The sequence below is a fragment of the Prionailurus bengalensis genome, chromosome A2 (genome assembly GCF_016509475.1).
Source record: "Prionailurus bengalensis isolate Pbe53 chromosome A2, Fcat_Pben_1.1_paternal_pri, whole genome shotgun sequence".
Taxonomy (NCBI): domain Eukaryota; kingdom Metazoa; phylum Chordata; class Mammalia; order Carnivora; family Felidae; genus Prionailurus; species Prionailurus bengalensis.
In genome coordinates, this window is record NC_057348.1 from 59,180,171 (window position 1) to 59,199,741 (window position 19,571).

The 19,571-nt window shown below is 43.0% G+C and overlaps 1 protein-coding gene across 1 annotated transcript in view; it reads left to right on the forward strand.

Moving 5' to 3' along the window:
* Window positions 1–17,447, forward strand: part of TXNRD3 (thioredoxin reductase 3) — a gene marked incomplete at its 5' end in the record, with an annotated part of 67,522 nt that extends 50,075 nt beyond the window's left edge. Inside the window, 3 exons of the mRNA XM_043589410.1 lie at window positions 13,893–13,988; window positions 16,327–16,461; window positions 16,673–17,447. Of these exons, the coding sequence (XP_043445345.1) occupies window positions 13,893–13,988; window positions 16,327–16,461; window positions 16,673–16,735 (294 nt within the window). The remainder of the gene's footprint in view (window positions 1–13,892; window positions 13,989–16,326; window positions 16,462–16,672) is intronic.
* Window positions 17,448–19,571: the final 2,124 nt, after the last annotated feature.

The window sequence follows — 19,571 nt, forward strand, 5'->3', positions numbered from 1 at the left end:
CAGATAAAAAGAAACTATGTTTTTCCCCCAGTGCAGTGATTCCATTCCTGATACTGCCACTTAGGAGAAGAGATAGAAATGAGAAAGAAAGAGATATCGGGGTTTCTCCTGGGTGAAACAGCCCACTCTCTTCCTACTGAATACGTGTTATGTGGAACGAGGGAGCAGAGGAGTAAGATCTGTACTGACTGTTAAGGTCATGTTGAACATCAAAACCACTCTATCGCTGAGCTACCAAATACCTTGGAACCAAAAGAAGCAGATGACTGAGAATAAAGTTCATCACATAGGAAGGGTTGAGATACGGATGATAGATATGCATAAACAAGGATGAGCCAACATAAATATAATTCACACCTTGCAGTGGAAAATCCGACAAGTGGTCCAGAAGTGGTATTCGGAAATGTGACAGAAGAAAGCATCCTAATACTAAAGAATGACTGAATTTGAAGATTGAAATGACATACCATTTTCTAGGAGAAACTGATGTAGCACGATTGACACAAACATGTTCTAGGTAAGCTAGTCATTCACAAGGCCAATGAACCAACCTGGCCCCAAGCTTTTTTATAAGGACATTCAGTGCCAAAGACAATAGAGTGATGTGGAGGGAAAGGGATCTGCCTTTAAAAATAATCTCTCAAGGATAGGGGGATAGTAAAGAAGAGAAACAGCAATGAGATTTTGGGGGAAAAAGGAGATAGATGAGTGGTAAAAAAAAAAAAAGGTTATAAACAGGTATTGGGAAAGTCAAGAAACAACTTCACTTCTCATCAGAGTCATCAAGCCTCAAAAATTAGGAACACCGTGTACTTCTGGGAAGGACTTGGAGGGGCCAGCTGACATCATCAGAAAACCCATTTAAGAAAGAGTGAGGCTCTCACCTCCCTGACACTCTACAGAGCACTTTCCACACACTGGTAAATACCTGGACGGTTATTTTCTGGAGATAGATAAAACCAAATCCTCTTGACTGGGGGCACTGGGATCAAATGAAGATGTGGGCGTTATCCCAGCACAGTCCTGAAATGAGCAAATACAGTTCCTCCCACTGAGCTCCCGGAACTCTGGCAACCAGCGGTCACCCTTGTCTGGCCAGAGGTTGGTAGAGTCTGATTTCTCCAGGGACTCTGACAAGCCCATTGAGAATGACCTGAAGATACTGAATAAAGGTCCCCAAATAAACTTCCTTCCCTGTTAGATAATTGGACAGTAAAGTTCAGATTCAGTTTGCTGTAAACATGAGCTCAAAGCTTTCAAACTTTGAAAAATATCTTTAATTGAGGCATAATTTACTTAAAGAAAAATGAAGATTTATTGTGTGTGTGTACAGTTTTATGAGTTCAAACAGTTGAAACCGTCATTAGAATCAAGATAAAACACAGTTCTATCACCCCCAAAGTCAAACATCTTTTTAATTCCCAGCATTTAATATGAGCAATCAAAGGTTATCAAACTTGCAAGAAACAGACTGTACCTATGCACAGGAATAATGTATTACACTCATGAACAGAGACTAGGACATCTTTCAGAAGTAACATTAAGAGAACCAACAGACACCTGTTGTAAATGCAAGAGATGATAGCAGAAATTTAAAAAACCCAATTGGATGGGCATTTATCCCAAAGGAATGCAGTCTTAACATGTATACGTGAATTTTGTAGCAGCTTTATTCATAATAGCTCCAATTTGGGAAAAAAACAAATATTCTTCAGCAGATGAATGGTTAGACCAAAGGCGGTACATCCATACCAGGGACTACTACCCAACGATAAAGATGGATGGACAACAGTGATGTTATGGAAAATGGCGAAGCAGGGAAGCTCTGGGAACCCATCCCTTCACTGAGACAACATCTGAACTGGTGGGAAATGGTTGAAGCAATTCTTTTGGAACCCTCAAGCCTAGTTGTGTACTTTCAGTGCCCAGAGGAGAACTTGAGGACGAGGCTAGGGATCTGTGGTGGGTTTCTGTGTTTTCCTAATGGCTGACATCCCACAGAGCCAGCACCATGGTGGGTAGCTGCTGGGTTGGTGGCCTCTGTGCCTGGTGCAGCTGGCTGGTGCCAGAGTGGGCAGTAAGGACCTTGTCCTCCAGAAATTGGGGTGGTGTTTTGACTGCTGATCCTTGCTTCTGATGGCTGAGGGTTCGGCACCAACCTCCACAAGCTGAAGTGGCTTCCCTGCTGCAGTGGGACTTCAAGAGAGAATACTCCCTTCTCCCCACCCCCCACCCCCTTTTGGGAGTCATACATTTAAGGACATCTTTATCAGGTCCCTGGCTGACCTCCGAGACAATGGAACAGAAACCACAACAATGAACATATAGTATGCAAAAACAGTTTGGAAAAGTCATATGTGGATAACTCTAGCCCTCAACAAGCAAGAAACCCTAGCTATCTCTGAGGTGTGGAAATATATAATTTCCAGGTACCATATTCTAATACTCAGAATGTCCAGGCTTAAGGGAAAAAACACAGCATATATTCGTTTGCCAGGACTACCATAACAAAGTACCACAAATTGGGGTTTAAACCACAAAATTCTATTGACTCACAGTTCTAGAGGTTAGAAGTCCACCATCAAGGTGTTGACAGGGTTGTTTCCATTTGATTTCTGTGAGGGAGAATCTGTTCCATCCCTCTTTCCTAGTTTTGGTGTTTTGCTGGCAGTCTTCGTCATTCCTTGGCTTGTAGATCTTACCTTTCCTTGGGATTCCCATTTGTGTGTGAGATTATCTAAAATTTTCCTTTTTTACAAGGACACCCGTCACAGTGGATTATGGGAACCACCCTACTCTAGAATGACCTCATCTTAACTAATTACACATACACTGACCCTATTTGATCACATACTAAGATACCGTGGGCTAGGACTTCAACTTAACGAATTTTGGGAGGACACAGTTTAACTAGTAACAACCTACCAAAAAAAAAAAAAAAAAAACCCAGAAAAGGAAAAAAAGAGTTTGACAGAAACTGTTCCAGAAGAAACCCAGACTTTCGAATTATTAGTCAAAATATATTCAGTTAGCTAAAGGAATCTGTGGACAAATAACTAAAGGAAATCAGGAGAACAGTGTCTGAACAAAATATCATTCCAGAGATAGAAATTATGAAAAAGAACCAAGAAGAAATCCTGGAGCTGAAAAGTACAATAACTGAATTGAAATACTCGCTCGAAGGGTTCAGCAGCATATATGTAAGTATGCAGAAGAAAGCATCAATGAACTTGAAAATAAGACCATTGAAATTACAGTCTGCACAGCAGAAAGAAAAAGGAATGGAGAAAAATGAAGAAATCCCAAGAGATGAGTGGGACAGCGTGAAGCATGCTAGCCTATGCCTTAAAAGAGTCCCAGTAGGAGACGGGAGAAAATAAGAGGCAGAAGAAATATTTGAGGAAGTAATGGGCAAAACTTCCCAGATTTGATGAAATAGTCAACCTACACAACCAAGCAGGGTAATCTCAGAGATCCATGCTGACAGCTACAATCAAATTGTTCAAACCCTAAGAAAAAGAGCGAGTTTTAAAAGCAGCCAGAGGGAAGCAACTCATCATGTGAAAAGGTCTTTCACAGGGTAAACGGCTGATTTTTCATAACAACAGAGGCTGGAAGACACTGGGGCGAAATAGTTAAAGTACAGAAAGAAAACTATCATCCAAGACTTCTGTATCTGGCAAATCTGTCCTTCAGAAATGAAGGATATATATTTTTTTAATAAATTTTTTTTTCTTACGTTTATTTATTTTTGAGAGAGAGCGTGAGCAGGGAAGGGGCAGAGAGAGAGGGAGACACAGAATCCGAAGCAGGCTCCAGGCTCTGAGCTGTCAGCACAGAGCCTGACGCGGGGCTCGAACTCACAAACCGCGAGATCATGACCTGAGCCGAAGTCGGACACTTAGCCGACTGAGCCACCCAGGCGCCCCAGGATATATATATATTTTTAATTAATTTATTTATTTTGAGAGAGAGAGAGAGAGAGAGAGAGATAGTGCAAGCAGGGGAAGGGCAGAGAGAGAGAGGGAGACAGGATCCACAGCAGGCTCTGCAACATCAGAGCAGAGCACGATGCAGGGCTTGAACTCCCAAACCATGAGATCATGACCTGAGCTGAAATCAAGAGTCAGGCGCTTCACTGACTGAGCCACCCAGGCGCCCCCAGAAATTAAGGATATTAAGATATTTCCAGAAAAATTAAAACTGAGTAAATTTACTAGGAGACCTGCCCTAAAGAAATGCTATAAAGACTCCTTCAGACAGAAATGAAAGGACACTAGAAGCTATCGGAAAAGTCAAAGAACACTAGCAAAGATAACTTCTTAGGTGCATAACCTGTGTTACTGCACTTTTGGTTTGGTTTGTAACTTCTCTCTTTTGGCTGTGTGATTTAAAAGGAAAATGTAGCAAACATAATTATAAATCCAAGTTAATGAGCATGCATTGTATAAAATGTGTCCTGTGACAGTAAGAATATAAAAGGGGGGGGGATGGAGGTATATAGAAGCAGAATGTTTGCATACTATTGCAACTAAGTAGGTATTATTCCAACAAGATTATTATAAATTTCAGGTGTTAATTGTAATTCCCAAGGTAACTAGTATGATAATAACTTTAAATATACCAAAAGGGAAAGAATAAGGCAGTCAAAATGGTGCACTACAAAAAATAAACTAAGTACAAAAAAGGCAAGAGTAGAGGAATTAAGGAGTGAAAGGAGTGAAAACCATATAAGACCTACAGCAGATATACACAAAAATAAATTCTCCTTTATCAGTAATCATGTTAAAAGTAAATGGATGAAGGTGTGCTATTAAAAGACAGTTTGTCAGATTTGACTTAAAAAATAGGATCTAGGGGCGTCTGGGTGGCTCAGTGGGTTGAGCGTCTGACATCAGCTCAAGTCATGATCTCACAGTTCTGGAGTTTGAGCCCCACATCAGTTTCATGGCTGAAAGCTCAGAGCCAGCTTTGGGTCCTCTATCCCCCTCTCTCTCTGCCCCTCCCCCGCTTACTCTCTCTCTCTCTCTCTCTCTCTCTCTCTCTCTCTCTTTCTCTCTCTCTCAAAAAAAAATAAAACATTAAAAAAATAGGATCTCTATATGTTGTTTAAAGAGACTTTCTGTAGATATAAAGATATAGATTGAAAGTTAAGGATAGAAAAAGATATTCTATGCAAATAATAACAAAAAGTGAGCTTTATTATTATTATCAGACAAAATATAATTTAAATTAAAAAGGTTACAATTGAGGGGCAGTGGGTAGCTCAGTCAGTTAAGCATCCGACTTCGGCTCAGGTCATGATCTCACAGCTCGTGGCTTCGAGCCCTGTGTGGGGCTCTGTGCTAACAGCTCAGAGCCTGGAGCCTGCTTCACATTCTGTGTCTCCCTCGCTCTCTGTCCCTCCCCCATTCACACTCTGTCTCTCTTCCTCAAAACTAAAATAAAACATTAGAAAAAAGAAAAAGTTTACAGTAGAGAAAGGATTTATATATTGATTTAAAAACTCAATACAGTAGGGGCGCTTGGGTGGCTCAGTTGGTTAAGCATCTGACTTCAGCCTAGGTCATGATCTCACTGTTCCTGAGTTCGAGCCCTGCATCAGGCTCTGTGCTGACAGCTCAGAGCCGGGAGCCTGTTTCAGATTCTGTGTCTCCCTCTTTCTGTCCCTCCCCCACTCATGCTCTCTCTCTCAAAAATAAATAAATATTAAAAGAAAACTTTTTAAATTCAATACAGTGGGGCTCCTGGGTAGCTCAGTCAGTTAAGTGTCCCGACTTTGGTTCAGGTCATGATCTCATGGTTTGTGAGTTTGAGCCCCACATCAGGCTCTGTGCTGACAGCTCAGAGCCTGGAGCCTGCTTCGGATTCTGTGTCTCCCTCTCTCTTCTGACCCTCCTGCACTCACACTCTCTTTCATTCTCTCTCTCAAAAATAAACATTAAAACATTTTTAAAAATTTAATACAGCTAAAATATGTAACAGGTATAAACATATACAGCCCAAAAATATATGAAGACAAAATTGTCAGATAAATAGATATTTCTACAGTAATAGCTGGAGACTTTAAAATACCCTTTCTTCAATAATGGATCAGACAACCGGACAGGGGAAGGAAGTGGGTACTTGAACACCTATAAACCAATGAGACCTAACATACGTTAGGACACCCCATCCAACAACAGCAGAATACACATTCTTCTCAAGTGCAAATGAAACTTCTCCAGGATAAAGCAGATGTTAGAGCAGAAGACAAGTCTTAATAAATTGTAAGATTAGAATCGTACGAAGTATCTCTTCTCATCGCAGTAATGAAACTAAAAATCAGTAACAGAAGGAAAACTATGAAAAAAGGTCAACAGAAATGACAAACTTAGTAGATTGGCTAGGAAAAAAGAAGACTTGAATATCTGAAATCATAAATGAAAGTGAGAATATTCTTACTTTACAGAAATTATCCTTTTTAATTATAGAAGAATACTGTGAACAATTTTATACCAGCAAATTGGATACCTAGAGAAACTGTTCCATTTACTAGACACACTGTATAAACAGGAAAACCTAAGTCATGAGGAAAAAGAAAGCAACTAGGAAGGTGACGGATCAATGGCGAATCAAAAAACCTCTCAACAAACAAAATCCCAGAACCAGATTGCTTCGCTGGTAAATTCTACCAAACATTTAAAGAAGAATAATTTTCTAACTTTACATGAGGCCAACACTACCCTTCCACCATGGGCATTTCCACTACAAAAAAGCATAGATAAGGGATGCCTGGGTGGCTCAGTCAGTTAAATGTCCATCTCTTGATTTTAGCTTAGGTCGTGATCACACAGTTCATGAGTTTGAGCCCCTCATCAGGTTCTATGTGGCAGCCTGGAGTCTCTCTCTCCTCTCTCTGTCTGCCCCTTCCCTCATTCATGCTGTCTCTCTCTCTCTTTTTCTCTCTCAAAATAAATAAATGTTAAAAAAAATTTTAAGTACAGATAAAATTCTTTATGAATATTAATGCAAAAATCCTCAAAATTCTAGCAAATCAAATTAAACAGCATATTAAAAGGACTGTGTCAAAACTAGGTAGTATTTATTCCCACAATGCAAGGATGGTTTGGGGTCTCTGGGTGGCTCAGTTGGTTAAGTGCCTGATTTCTTGGTTTTGGCTCAGGTTGTGATCTGGTGGTTCATGGGTTTGAGCCCTGCATTGGATTCTGTGCTGACAGTGCAGAGCCTGCTTGGGATTCTCTCTCTCCCTCTTGCTCTGCCCCTCTCCTGCTCATGCCTGCGTGCGCTCTCTCTCTCTCTCTCAACGTGAATAAACACTTTTTAAAATTTTAAAAAAAGAATGCAAGAATAGTTTAACATGTGAAAGTCAGTCAGTACCCTACTAATAGAAAGAAGAGAAAACATGATCATCTTGATGAAAAAAAAAAAGCACTTGACAAAATTTAACACTCATGATAAAAAAAACAATAAAGTAGGAATTAGGAGTTTCATTAACATGATAAAGGCTGTATATGAAAGACCAATTTTTATTTTCTTGGTTCTGGAGGCTAGAAATCTGACACCGAGGTGTCCACAGAGTTGGTTTTCTCTGTGGGCCATGAGGGAAGAATATTCCAGGCCCCCCTCCTTGGTTTGTACATGGCTGTCTTTTCCCGGTGTGTTCACATCATCTTCCCTCTGAGTGTCTGTGTCCTAATTTCCTGTTCTTGTAAGGACATAGTTATACTGGATTAGGGCCACCCTAATGACCTCACTTTACCTCTTTAAACACCCTATCCAAATGTGGTTACATTCTGGAGCATTAGGAGTTAGGATTTCAAAGTACAGCTTTGTTTTGAGGGTGTGACTTAATTTCCGCCCATAACAGAACTAAATGAATTTAATTGAGCAAAGTTGCAGGGCATGAAAACACAGAAAAATCAATTGTATTGCTGTGTACTTAAGATGAGCTATCCAAAAGGGAAGTTTAAAAACTATTGCAGTAGGGGCGCCTGGGTGGCTCAGTCGGTTAAGCGTCCAAATTCGGCTCAGGTCATGATCTCGCAGTTCATGGGTTCGAGCCCTGCGTCGGGCTCTGTGCTGACAGCTCAGAGCCTGGAGCCCACTTTGAATTCTGTGTCTCCCTCTCTCTGTTCCTCCCTCCTCTCTCTGTTCCTCCCACACTCACACACACACACTCTCTCTCTCAAAAATAAATAAAGCTTAAAAAATTAAAAAAAAAAAGATTTGGGATAAAATAGGATTGGTCCAAGGAATATCAAGTCTATGGCAAAACAAGATACTCTTTAATTCCATGGACAATTAAAAGTTCATGAGAGTAAAATAACCATAGGTTTACCATGTGACTCAGATGTGAATACTTAATTTTTTAAAATACCTTTACTGAGAGGTAAGTCCTGTACCATATAATCAACCACTTAAAGTGTGCAGTTTAATGGATTTTAGACTTCAGAGTTGGGTCGCCATTACCACAGTCAATTTTAGAACATTTTTATCATCCCGAAGAGAAGTCCTGTACCCATTGGCAATTGCTCCCTGTTTTCCTCCGTCCCCTTACCAGTGGCTTGAGGCAACCATTAATCTCCTTTCAGTCTCTAGATTTGCTTCTTGTGGGCATTTCCTGGAAGTGAAATCTTTCAGTGTGTGGTTTTCTGTGACTGGCTTCTTTTTCTTAGCACCCGCTAGTTTCCAAAGTTCATCCTTGCTGTGTCATGTATCTGTGCTTCATCTCTTGCCCTGGCTGAACAACAATCCATTATATACGGATAATACCACATTTTATTTATCCATTCACCAGTCGACAGGCATGTGGATTGTTTCCCCCTTTGCCTGAGAGAGCCGCCATGAGCATTCCTGCACACGTTCTTGTGTGGACATAATCCTGCCTGTTCTCTTGAGTATATACCTAAGAGTAGAATTACTGAGTCACAGGTTAACCGTATGTTTTGAGGAACTGGCAGACTGTTTTCCAAGGTGGCTGCACAATTTTACATTCTCAGCACCCACGTGTGAGGGTTCCAGTTTCTCCACAGGTTCACCAACGTTTGTTATGGTCTGTCTTTTTTGATGATAGCTCTCTGTAGTGGGTTGAATGGTGACTGCCAAAAAGATACGTCTACAGCCCATTCCCCTGGAAGCTGTGCAGGTGACCTTATTTAGAAAAAGGGTCTTTGCAGGTGGAATTAAGTGAAGAATCCTGAGGTGAGATCATCCTGGATTTTCCGGGTGGGCCCCATACCCAAGGACAAGTGTCCCTATAAGACAGAAGAGAAGGACAAGTGAAAACAGAAGCAGAGGTTGGAATTAAGCAGCCGAAGCCAAGAAACACCTGGAGACGTCAGAAGCTGAAAGAGACAAGGAATTCTCCTTTTGGAACCTTTGCAAGGAGGCTGGCCCCACAGATACCTTGATTTCAGATTTCTGGCCTTCAGAACTGTAAGAATATAAACACCTTTTGTTTTAAGCCACCAAGTGTGTGGTAATTGGTGAGAGCAGCACTGGGAAACTAATACATCAATCTAGTGGTGTCTCTTTTTGGTTTTCATTTGCATTTCCCTGATGACTGTTGATATCGGGAATCATGTTATGGCCTTAATGGCTATTTGTGTATCTTTTTTTTTTGGACAAATGTCTGTTTAGATCCTTTGCCCTTTTATCTATCTATCTATCTATCTATCTATCATCTTATTTATTTACATTTATTTTTGATAGAGACAGAGCACAAGTGGGGCAGGGGCAGAGAGAGAAGGAGATAGAAAATGTGAAGCAGGCTCCAGGCTCCGAGCTGTCAGCACAGAGCCCGACGTGGGGCTCAAATCCATGAACCAGGAGATCATGACCTGAGTTGCAGTTGGACGCTTAACCGACTGAGCCACCTAGGTGCCCAGATCCTTTGCCCTTTTAAAAATTGGTTTGTCTTTTTATTGTTGAGTTCTAAGAGTTCTTTGTATGTTCTACATACAGGTCTCGTTCCAGAGAGATGATTTATAAAAACTCTCACCCATTCTGCGCGTTATCTTTTGACTCTCTTGATAGTTTCCTTTAAAGCTCAAAAGTCTTTGGGGCACCTAGGTGGTCAGTTGGTTAAGTGTCCATCTTCAGCTCAGGTCATGGTCTCATGGTTCGTGGGTTCGAGTGCTGTGTCGGGCTCTGTGCTGACAACTCAGAGTCTGGAGCCTGCTTTGGATTCTGTGTCTGCCTCTCTCTCTGCCCCTCCCTCTGTCTCAGCCCTATCCCCACTCATGCTCTGTCTCTCTCTCTCTCTCAAAAATAAACATTAAAGAAATTATTTAAAGCTCAAAAGTCTTTCATTTTGATGAAATCCAGTTCATATCATTTTGTTTGTCTTTGATAAGACATTTTGTTTGTCTTGAATAAACTATTGCCCAATCCAAAGTCATGAAGATTTATACTTTTGTTTTCTTCTAAGAGTTTTATAAAAACTTTTAGCTTTTACACCTAGATCTTTGATCCGTTTTGAGTTAATTTTTGCATATGATGCACAGTAGGGATCCAACTTCATTCTTCTGCATGTGAATATCCAGTTGTCCATGAACAGCTTTACCTAGTAAAGGAAGTACGATACTGATCTAGCTGCGAATATAACTGTAATTGGGAGGAGGGAGGGTGGAGGGTGGGAGAGGAAGGATGTCCAGTGAGTGGTAGGGACTGGGGAAGAAAGGGAGTTATGTCCTCCTCTTCAGTAGAGGCAAGTCAGTAAATAAAGCCTAAAATAGAAAACTCGAGGAATAGCAACAGAAGCATTTTATTTGGAAACAAGGAGGGAAATAAAAGAAGTGGAAGTGGTTGCCTCTGATTGATTGATTTGGGCATGGGGGCAGAGAGAGTGTGTCAAAAATCATGCCTGGGGCGCCTGGGCGGCTCAGTTGGTTATGCGTCCGACTCTTGGTTTCAGCTCAGGTCCTGATCTCACAGCTTATGCATTCGAGCCCCGAATCGGGCTCTATGCTGACAGTTCAGAGCCTGGAGGCAGCTTCAGATTCTGTGTCTCCCTTGCTCTCTGCCCCTGCCCTGCTCATGCTCTGTCTGTCTGTCTCTCTACCCTTCAAAAATAAATAAACATTAAAAAAATTATTTTAATCATGCCTAATAATTGTGCATAATTTGATAAAAAAGTAGAACTTAAAAGGGAAAAGCAATAACAGATTCTGAATAAGGAGAGGAGCAGGGAGATGAGCCTACTAGATATTAAACTTGATCATACAGCACAGTAATTAAAATCATGCCATAGTGACATACAGATGGACGGAAAGATGAGCGGAACAGAATATGAAACCCAGAAATTGATTTGGATGCTTAGAAGAATTCATGCATGGTAAAGGTGGTGTTTTATCTTAAATTATTTAAGGGTGTTGGAATAAGTGGATGGCCATTGAGGAGAAAAGTAAAGTTAGATCCATACTTCACACCCGCTTTGAACCAGGAGGACCAAAGACTTAAATAAAATAAAAATCTTCAAAGTACCAAAAGGAAAAAAACGGAGCAAAAACCCGAGAAAGAACGAGAGGGCAGTGGGACGCGTCAGTGCACACCCCTGTAATCCCTACAGCGGGCGGCATAGGACGAATCAGAAACAAGCGTGCAGTTGGGCAAATCTTGTTTAAAACCCCAGAGTTTTCATCGTCTCTCTTCTCAGCCTGTATTTTAGGAACTACTATCTTGAGGTTATGAAACATTTATCTTCTCTTCCAGATAGCCACAGAGATTGAAAAGTTTGTGATAGAATACGCGGGAGGGGTGCCTAGGTGGCTCGGTTGAGCATCAGACACTTGATTTCCTCTTGATTTTGGCTCAGGTCATGCTCTCACAGTTCATGAGATCAAGCCCAGCGTCAGGCTCTGTGCTGATGGCGCAGAGCCTGCTTGGGATTCTCTCCCTCCCTCTCTCTCTTTCTCTCTCTCGCTCTTACTCTCTCACTCTCTCTGCCCCTCCCCCTCACATTCTTGCATGCACACATGCTCTCTCTCAAAATAAATAAACATTAAAAAAATAATAAAATGGGGCGCCTGGGTGGCTCAGTCGGTTGGACGTCTGACTTCGGCTCAGGTCATGATCTCACGGTTTGTGAGTTCAAGCCCCACATCGGGCTCTGTGTCTGACAGCTCGGAGCCTGGAGTCTGCTTGGGATTCTGTGTCTCCGTCTCTCTCTGCCCCTCCCCTGCTTGTGTTCTATCTGTCTCTCTCTCTCTCAAAAATAAAATAAACGTTAAAAAAAATTTTAAATAAATACATAAAATGTGTGGGAGAGGTTTTTTTCTTCTGTTAGATACAAGTTAAATCTAACGTTTTTTATTTATTTTATTTTTAACGTTTATTTATTACAGAGAGACAGAGAGACACAGAGCATGAGCAGGGGAGGGGCAGAGAGAGGGGGAGACACAGAATCCGAAGCAGGCTCCAGGCTCCAAGCTCTCAGACACAGAGCCTGACACGGGGCTCGAATACACAAACCGTGAGATCGTGACCTGAGCTGAAGTCGGATGCTTAACCGACTGAGCCACCCAGGCACCCCAAATCTAACGTTTTTTACTACAAGTAACTATGTTCTATATCTTTCAAATAAAAATTTCATCATTATTACCTGTGCACCAACAGTTGATACTTCCCTAGCATTTAAAATAGTTATTTCTGGGAGATGGATTTGTTTTGTTTTGTTTTTTCTTAGTGACTTTCTGCACTGCATTATTATGATAACCTTATATCATTTTTATAAAAACACTAAAGACTTTATTCAAAATATAAAATACGTCATCCTATTAAAGGACAAAGAATCCGTACTTAAATCCTTCCATTGTGGATTTTACTTGGGAATACATTTCTTATCCTGACAGCTGATGATAATCCATCGCCTTCTGTATGGAGCGATTAGAAGGAGCAGGCTGGGGAGACGTAGCCCCCGTGAGAGCAGGGCATGTGGTCCTCGTCCTGGTTCCTCGCTGACCGAGCCAGATGGGGGAACCTTAGAGGTGCGCGCAGAGTGCTTGGAGTGATGGCTCTCAAGGAGCAGAGGTTGTGTTCTGAATATCCTTGAGCGGCTGGGACGATTTCATTTCTTCTGTTTTTCCTACATTTGGGGTCACTGTGAACCTTGTAGGCAGGCTGTAAATTCACTGAAGCAGAATCGAAGTCTTTATGTACCTTCTCAGGTGACCAGGGCCTGCTGCATTGCCCTGGAGAGTAGCATGCTATCATTGTTTGAAAATTGAGTTTAGTTAATTAGGAGATTTTTCTGGACTAACAGCTGAGCCAAGGTGGGGGGCGGGGGGAAGAGGCCCACACACTTGTGTAGTTGGTGTTTTAGGAGCTGTGGCCCAGGTGCTCCCATCAGACACAAAGTTGAGATCATCAAACTTGCAGTTACTTTTTTTTTTAATTATTATTTATTTAATTTATATCCAAGTTAGCATATAGAGCAATAATGATTTCGGGAGTAGATTCCAGTGATTCATCCCCTATGTATAACACCCAGTGCTCATCCCAACAAGTGTCCTCCTTAATGCCCCTTACCCATTTAGCCCATCCCCCCTCCCACAACCCCTCCAGCAGCCCTCAGTTTGTTCTCTATATTTAAGAGTCTCTTGTGTTTTGTCTCCCTCCCTGTTTTTATATTATTTTTGCTTCCCTTTCCTTATGTTCATCTGTTTTTTTATCTTAAAGTCCTCATATGAGTGAAGTCATATGATATTTGCCTTTCTCCGACTAATTTCGTTTAGCATAATACCGTCTAGTTCCATCCGCATTGTTGCAAAGTGAACCTTGAACTTTCTGAAAGCTGCTACAGACATTATCATCTTTATGTCATTGAAGACTGTATCAGGGAATGGCTTTCACAGACACTAACCTTGGCCTCTGTCTCCCATGTCTTGCAGGTGTATCATACCTTCTTCTGGCCTCTCGAGTGGACAGTGGCTGACAGGGACAACAACACTTGCTACGCAAAGATAATTTGCAATAAATTCGACAATGTACGTAATACGCTTGGAGGCTAAAAAGCCGTCATTTTAAACTGTAGCTTTTAGTCTAGGATTGGGTTTGAATCGTGTTTAAAGATGGCTCTCAGGGCAAGGCAGAAATCCTTCAAACGGTTTACCCCGTTGATGTATTTGTAGAGGCTGAACAAGTGGCTCACTAATACCTTCAGAAAAACAAAATCACTGAAAGTTGTCTCTTTCCAGCGCTGTCTAATTTGGCAGTGTAGAACCAGAGGATCTATGAAAGTTTGGGTCATCAACGAATAAAATGTAGGATGTGTGTGTTTATGTGCAGTTTATAAGCTGGATGTGTATCAGAAGCATTTAGAAAGCAATGCTTGCATGAAGTGAAAACTAGGTAATTAAAAAAAAAATTTTTTTTAATGTGTATTTATTTTTGAGAGACAGAGCTTGAGAGGGGGTGGAGCAGAGAGAGAGGGAGACACAGAATCCGAAGCAGGCTCCAGGCTCTGAGCCGTCAGCACAGAGTCCGACGCGGGGCTCGAACTCATGAACCGTGACCGAGATCATGACCTGAGCCAAAGTCAGACACTTAACCCACTGAGCCACCCAGGTGCCCCTGAAAACTAGTCAATTAACTGATTCCTAATGAAGGCTTTCGTTAAAGAAGAATCTGTCAGGTGGAGAGCCGGCCATTGGAGTCTCTTCCCTGTTAACAGAGATGAGTTAGAATTGATAACTGAAAGCAGTTTATTTACGACTTGTAAATAAAGAAGGCTGAGTGCAGAAGGCAGTAGGACTTGGTCTCTCCCTTTTTAAGAATTTATAATCTTGGAGAGAAAACAAAATTAGATAAATAGGAACAGCAACAAGCGATGTTTGTACGAAGTTTACAAAGTAACCATCATCTTCTTGTTTAAGTCCACGTGTCTGGATCCATCTGGTTCTCAGCATAACAGAAAACAGGTGTCACAGGCTCAGGCTCATGGCCAGTTCGCATGTGCCCCAGTGCCTGAGGTGAAGTCAGCCAGAACTCCAGAACTTAGTCCCTTGGTCCTTGCAGAGGCGTGCAGGGCGGTGAGGGGGATGCTGGTCAGAACTCTCCAGAAATGCCCCAGGGCTGTGACACATTCCCTGCCGTGTGCCCGGGGGCGGTGGTAGTTGTGTGGTGCTTGTTGTGACTCTGGACGTGAGTGATGGAGCTTACTGTCCTGCCAGCGGTGGGTGGCCTTTCCCACCAGCGGGGGGAGCAGGCAGAGATGGTCTGCACGCGCCACTGCTGCCTACGTGAGTGGGATTGGGGTCACGTTGGTAGACCCCCTGCTGAAGCCAGGAGCCGCCTGTGGTTTCTGACTGCTGGACCTGGGGCAGAATTTCAAGGTCTGTCGACCCCTCTTTGGACGCCGTCTGCTCTGTCCCCTGCCCCTCCTTTTACTCCTTCCCAAATTGCTGTTTCTAGAATATGGCCCTCGTACCTGCTCCCTTACTGTGGCTGTATGGTGAAAATTGTGAACAAGGTTTTCCTTTTCACAGACCTGTCTTCGTTTTCATTTATAAGTGGAGATTTCCGTCAGATGTCTCTCGTCGCTCTGGGCTGCTCCCCCTTCCCCACTTTGCTGTGCAATGCACCATCTCAGAGATCCCCAGTTCCGTGGGGCCCTGGGAAGTCCACTCCTCACCCCCACTCCCGTGGCCTCTGACGGCCTGCCCCCTGAGAAACGCCGCCTTCTGTGACCATCCACCAGTAGATGTGCAGGAGATCGCATGCTCTGTGCACTTTCTCCGGATGTAGGTGGGCAAAGACCCTTCTGCCTTCTCTCTCCTTATCTGTTGTTCACGGTCACTATTGAAGAGAAGAGTCTGATGAAAAAAACATCGGCCAAAGGACAGTTTGAATCTTGCTTCCTGTCTTGGTGGGTCTGCTCGTGCCCCTCCCTACACTCAGGACTGGGCAAAGCCCTGTGCTGGCCACTCCTTGATCTCCGCTTAGTTATGTTAGGAGCGGGGTAACCTGATGTCTTAGAATTATTCTAGCATTGGACTTTAATTCAGATTTGTTATGTTGCTGTTTAGCACTATCTCAGCATAATTTGGAAATTTACATCATACTAATGAACTCCTTCATGCAGTGGGTAAATTGCTTGTTCTAGTAAATTTGAGTGCAAATTAACTCTGGATGTGCATTTACTGGCTCATTTAACAGATTCTTACAGTGGTTCAGTTTCATGATAATGTTCTCTGCTCAGTTCAGCATTAGAGTTCTTTTTCTGTAGTAGATGCTGTAAATGTTAACTGTGAACTTGCAATAAATAGATTCCTGTTCAGACCATTAACCTACAGGGCTTCTCTTTCTTATGCTTGCATATTAAAGTATCGGGTGATAGGATTCCATGTTCTTGGACCAAATGCTGGTGAGGTCACCCAAGGATTTGCGGCTGCAATGAAATGTGGGCTCACAAAACAGCTACTCGATGACACCATTGGAATTCATCCCACATGTGGTGAGGTACGGAGATAGGTTTGTGTGTTTATTGATTTCAACTGGTGTCATTTGAAAAACTATAAAGCACATTGTCAGAAAGATTTTGTATTAGTAACTGCTTTGCATATTTTAAAGGTTAACATCGATGTACTATTCAACATGTGGTTTCTTAAAAGCAATGCTGAAACATCGATGGCTAAATATAAATGTGTTTGTCATTCTTCCTTTCGAACAGGTGTTTACGACTTTGGAAATCACCAAGTCGTCGGGACTGGACATCACTCAGAAAGGCTGCTGAGGCTAGCCCCGCTGCTGTTCGGTTTTCCTTGTCCCATCCCCATTCCTGTCACAGATAAGAATGCCCTCCCGTACAGTGAGTCCGTGCTGATGCACCTGCTCTCTTGCGCGGGACCAGCACAGAGATGGGAAAGACGAGGAGACCAGACAGCAGCGGGCGTGTGCTCCGCGGCCTCGGCTGGCTGGGAGAGGCAGGTAGGCTGCCTCCTTGACGTCTTAGCTCGGAGCCCGATGTGAGGTGAGCTAAGGCCGATGGTCTTCCACGTCAGAATCGAGTTTCCCTCTGAGGGACCTTGCAAGCGCACAACGGATCCAAGTTAGCTTTTCCAGGTGGCTGCCGGTTTTATCCCCTGGCTTCGTGGTTCCCGTGAAAGTATCTTCTGAGTTACGAAATGGACTACAACATAGCGAGCCTTCAGTACGTGGGCCTGGGATTCCGCTTGGTGGCTGATGGGGGGTGTCCTGGAAATGCCTTCGAGGAGCTGGCTGCGGGGCCCGGGTGCGTTAGTAGAAACTCGTGCCCACTATGTAGGTTTCAGTCTTACCTACACTGTACCCACCGTCAGACCCCTGCCTCATGCCTCGCCCTGTCCTGGTTCCCGGTGGCAACAACCTTGGAGTCCTCACTTATTAGCATCTCCTGTCAGAGGCATGCTCTAATTTCTTCTCCACCTTGATCTTAAGAGTAATATTAAAAAGTTTTCGATACTGGATTATGTGAAATGTAGCTAATTTGAAACTGTTGAAAAGGATTCATATCTAATTATGGTCAAATGCAGTAAGTTTGGTGGTAGGAGACTCCATTTGAATCTGCACACCTGGTGGCGTCTAAAAGGCCCTTGAAGTGGGGGCCTATCCAAGGCCCTTGTGGAAAATCTGTTGTTTTCTTGGGGAACACATCACAGAGCAGCCCAACACAGGGGATGCAGGCGGTGCTCTCTTGAACAGGACGTCAGCCATGAGGCCACTGTCACAGGATTGGACAGTTGTGCATATGTTTTAAAATAAAAATTTTAAGGGGTGCCTGGGTGGCTCAGTCGGTTAAGCGTCCGACTTCAGCCTAGGTCATGATCTCGTTGCTTTTGAGTTTGAGCCCCGCGTCGCACTCTGTGCTGACAGCTCAGAGCCTGTAGCCTGCTTCAGATTCCGTGTCTCCCTCTCTCTCTGCCCCTCCCCCGCTCATGCTCTGTCTCTGTCTCTCTCAAAAATAAATAAACATTTGTTAAAAATTTAAAAGAAAAATTTTAAGATGGGAAACACCATGTGTAGATGAACATTTTGACCCCCTCTCTGGAGGCAGGGAGTAGAGAGGGCTGGGGTGAGGACAGGGACCCAATGACCTGACAGAGGATCTGGTCGATGAGTTGCTTTTTTTTTTATTAGGGAGAGAAAGATATAAATATAACTGCCTGTAAAGTAAGGCAGGGTGTCGTTGTTGCTGTAACTGAGGTGGGAATAGCAGTGAAAAGGGGGAAGATGCTATTAATTTCCATTGGAAGTGAGGATGGGGGGTTTTTGATTGATCAGAGTTTAATGAAAGCAGCTGCATTTGAACTGAGCCATGAGGGATAAACAGGATGTCAAAGATTTGCAGCAATCTGGAGTGGCTCTGGGTGATGCTTTGGATGGGGTCAATGGAAATTCTAGATAGGTGTTTCGTTACTGTGTTGCTGAGCACCAGCCAAGGGTTTGCAGGACCCCAGGTGAAGTGAAGCCAGGAAGCGTGGGAGTGGGTTCTGCTTTTCACTGAACATGGTACAAAAACCCTCAAAGGCCAGGTGAAGTTTCGAACAGGGAACTTCGGGCAAAGCTGAGACCCTGGTGGGCTTTTCCCCACAGTGGGAGGGTGAGTGAAAAACATACTGTGTTTCGCAGAAGCAGCAAGGGGGCTTGGCTGTGTTCTTAGGAGAAAGTAAATAGTTCACCCAAAGAATTTTAACCACTGTCCAAGTAACAGACAACTGGGAAGGCTAGTTTTCTTTCCTTTGCACGGAGAAGATTGGGCTTAGATGTAAACCTGTCTGTAATTGCCCCCCCCTACTCTCCAGCCCCCCTTCATCTCTTTCCTGTAATCTCCTTTCCTGGGGGAAAGGTGGGTCATAGATAATGGTGACAGGTTTACCTGGAAGGTAAAACTTGTATGCACCTAGTAACATGCACATGCATACAGATTTGCAAGGAAACATCGACATCCTCTGTCATAGTGGAGATTTTAATATTCCTCAGTAATTAGATCAAACACCAGGAAAGTCCGTAAAAATGTAGATTCGAATAATACAATCAACAAGCTCGGTTTAATGAATTTAGGAAGGAGATCACATTCAACACAAAAACTTACTCATTTCAAGCACACGTTGAATATTTATGAAATTTTCCTGTGCTAGCCTCAACAAATTTCAGAAGACCGGTACCGGGTGAGAAGATTTCAGCTGTGGAACTAACACTATGAACCTAGAGACCTTAAAGTCCATATAGTATGATGGTAAGTGGAGTATGGAGGTTTTGTGACTTGAGTGAGGGGTTAGCGGGAGAGTAAGCTGGAAAGAACTAGGTTAAAAAAATTTTTTTTTAATGTTTTATTTATCTTAGAAAGAAAAGCACGGGAGGGACAGAGAGAGAGAGGGAGCCACAGAATCCCAAGCACGCTCCAGGCTCCAAGCTGTCAGCACAGAACCTGATGCGAGGCTCAAACCCCTGAACCGCAAGATCATGACCTGAGCCGAAGTCGATGCTTAACCAACTGAGCCACCCAGGCGCCCCTGGAATTCAGAGTTCTTAAAGGGGACTAGTCACATAGCTATGTGCACAGTCATGGTGCAGACCCCAAGTCAGGCGTC